Raw genomic sequence first — 2,435 nt, forward strand, 5'->3', positions numbered from 1 at the left:
GATACGCATTCACTACTATTAGCCTCATATGCGGCGATCCTTATCGCTCTTCATCCAACAATGCCAAACTTGTCAGGAAATCAAAACAAATCTACAGAATGTAGGGCTACTATCTCTTATCACTATCCAGGAACCCTTCGAGCTGGTAGGTTGGGACCTCATGGGCCCTTTCCCCACATCCCTCCACGGCAACAAATATATCCTCGTCATTACCGAGTACCTCACCCGATGGTGCAAGGTAATTTCTTTGTCCGATTCAACTGCAAACACAGTCGCCAATGCTCTCCTTCAAAAACTCATATTCAATCATGGCTGCCCACAACAATTGCTATCAGATCAAGGTGTACAATTAAAGGTGATGTCATGCGCATTCTTACTGCTTGCTTAGGTATCAGGTATTCACCTCGCCCTATCATCCGCAGACCAACGGCCTAACTGAGCGCATGATGATGATGTTTACAGGCGCACGCTCTTGGCCCCCCTCTCTACAATGACAACTATTTGATGGAATGAAACAGAGCCGCTTTCTCTCCCACACGCGCACACGCAAAGACATTTTATAAGAGCTGCTGATGTTTAAACTTATCCTAAAGCATCTTGAACACTAGCAACGCATTATATACTTAGCGCTCAGGAAGTATGGTAGTTGGTAATCCCTCTTCCACTCTCTTCACAAAGCAGCCCCTTAATCCCTCTTACGCTCACACCCATGAGCTGCTTCAATCCTGCCATGTCTATCACCTCAAACCATGCCGAGCTCTGAAATTTTCTCAATCGCCCACCATCCAGAACCCCACAAAAGCAAAAACGGCGAAGAAGGTAACATTTGCCAAAGACATGGTGCAAATTTACCCCTCCTCGACACACCAACAGGTAACCTTTGCCAAAGACCTGGTGCAAATATACCCCACCTCAAACCAGCCCATTTCTCATGAGGCAGAAGAAGTGACGAAGGTCGGCTCACCGACAGCTCGAATAAAAGAAGCTCGCTGTTCTTTCTTATCAGGCGAGGATATGAGAGCTCAAAGAGAGGGGCAAATGAAGGAGGCAGTGAAACAGGGGGGTGCAGAGGCGGCAAGTGGAGTAGTGAGAGTGAAGGTTGTAATTTCAAAGAAGCAGCTCTCAGAGCTTCTCAAGTCCTCAACGTCATCATCACCGGTGTTGAGAAATCAAGCTGGAGATACTCGGATGCAGAAGGTAATAAATAGCTGCCCCAGCTAATTGCAAGATCACCCCAAATAAAGTGCTCTGCTAAAAGTAGCCCATCTTGGAGACCCTCCTTGGATGTGAAGCTTTCTGTACTCAAGAGGTCATCAGATAATTTGCCAAATCCTTATGGTAGATATCATCATCAATCAGCTAGGCTTCCAAAAGCCCTTGTAAAATGGCCCCATTTAGCAAGTAGCTCTGATAGTCTAACCTTTTGCTAGATCACAACCAAGGGCAAATTTTATTCACAAGTGACACCACCAACCACGTTGTGTGTATTCAGATTGCCAACTATGTAAAAACATGTGGCATGATATCATATATGTCATCATACAGACACATGCCTCATTAATTAGACATCTTCTTGGGGTGCGTTTAATTTATCTCACGATCTAGACCAAAGAGTGTATAAAGTGCGTTTCGGCGAAAGGGCAATCACTTTAGTGACTTCTACCCTTCCTTCCACTAACTAGACACTAAAGAGCTTTTTATCTTAAAAGACATAAGACTCAAGAAGTGTATAGTTGTGTTGTTCACATCTTCTTGGAACGCATACTACATTATTTGCACTTGATAGAAGTTAAAACTAAGTGTGTTTCTAATTTGTGGTTGGCCAAAGGCAACCACAAAGGCTTGCATCAATCTAGGTCCGCAACATCAATCTGATGCCATAGATCTCACCAAAAAAGTATCCGCAGGTACCTCAACTTACTTTGAAGTCAAAGTAACCTCAATTACCTGTACCCTTGATTACTTTTTCCGTGTGATACATTCGTGCATCAAAAGTTGAGGATGCCTACATTTCATGAAGGTGTGTGCCAGTGATGTGGTTGAGGGACATATCTCTCACTCCCGTGGTTGTGGGTTCAATCTTCGGAGGTGGGAGTAAGGGGGTTGAAGTAAGCTTACATTCCAAAGATTACTTTTTTCTTTTTGATCAGTTCCATGGGCTATGGTGCTCATTCATACCATCTTAGTTCCCACCACACGCCCATGAAAGATACATAGTCGAGGATTGGCAAGTGCAGATGAGTCGGACAAAGGATTAGTGGCATAGTTGGGTAGTGACTAGGGAGACAGAGTTATGGTTATGTATCTTGCAAAATTCAATTTCAGTAAGAGAATTTGTTTATGTTTATAATTTGTTTAACCATATTTTAGAAAAGACTCACCTTCTAAATGCAGTTATCTCTTGAGATATCAAGCTCGACATACACAATCTCTAT

The 2,435-nt window shown here is 43.4% G+C and overlaps 1 protein-coding gene across 1 annotated transcript; it reads left to right on the forward strand.

Annotated features, from left to right (window-relative positions):
• The first annotated feature begins 574 nt into the window (after positions 1-574).
• LOC147445861 (uncharacterized) lies at positions 575-1,736 on the forward strand. The gene has a single exon (XM_086526113.1). It carries the CDS (start codon positions 640-642, stop codon positions 1,219-1,221), a length of 582 nt encoding a protein of 193 aa, XP_086382239.1. The 5' UTR covers positions 575-639; the 3' UTR covers positions 1,222-1,736.
• Positions 1,737-2,435: the final 699 nt, after the last annotated feature.

The sequence above is a fragment of the Adiantum capillus-veneris genome, chromosome 12, assembly GCF_014529385.1.
Source record: "Adiantum capillus-veneris isolate H3 chromosome 12, ASM1452938v2, whole genome shotgun sequence".
NCBI classification, from domain to species: domain Eukaryota; kingdom Viridiplantae; phylum Streptophyta; class Polypodiopsida; order Polypodiales; family Pteridaceae; genus Adiantum; species Adiantum capillus-veneris.

Coding starts and splice junctions, on each gene's coding strand:
- LOC147445861 (XM_086526113.1), top strand. CDS start 640: ATGGTAGTTGGTAATCCCTCTTCCACTCTCTTCACAAAGCAGCCCCTT.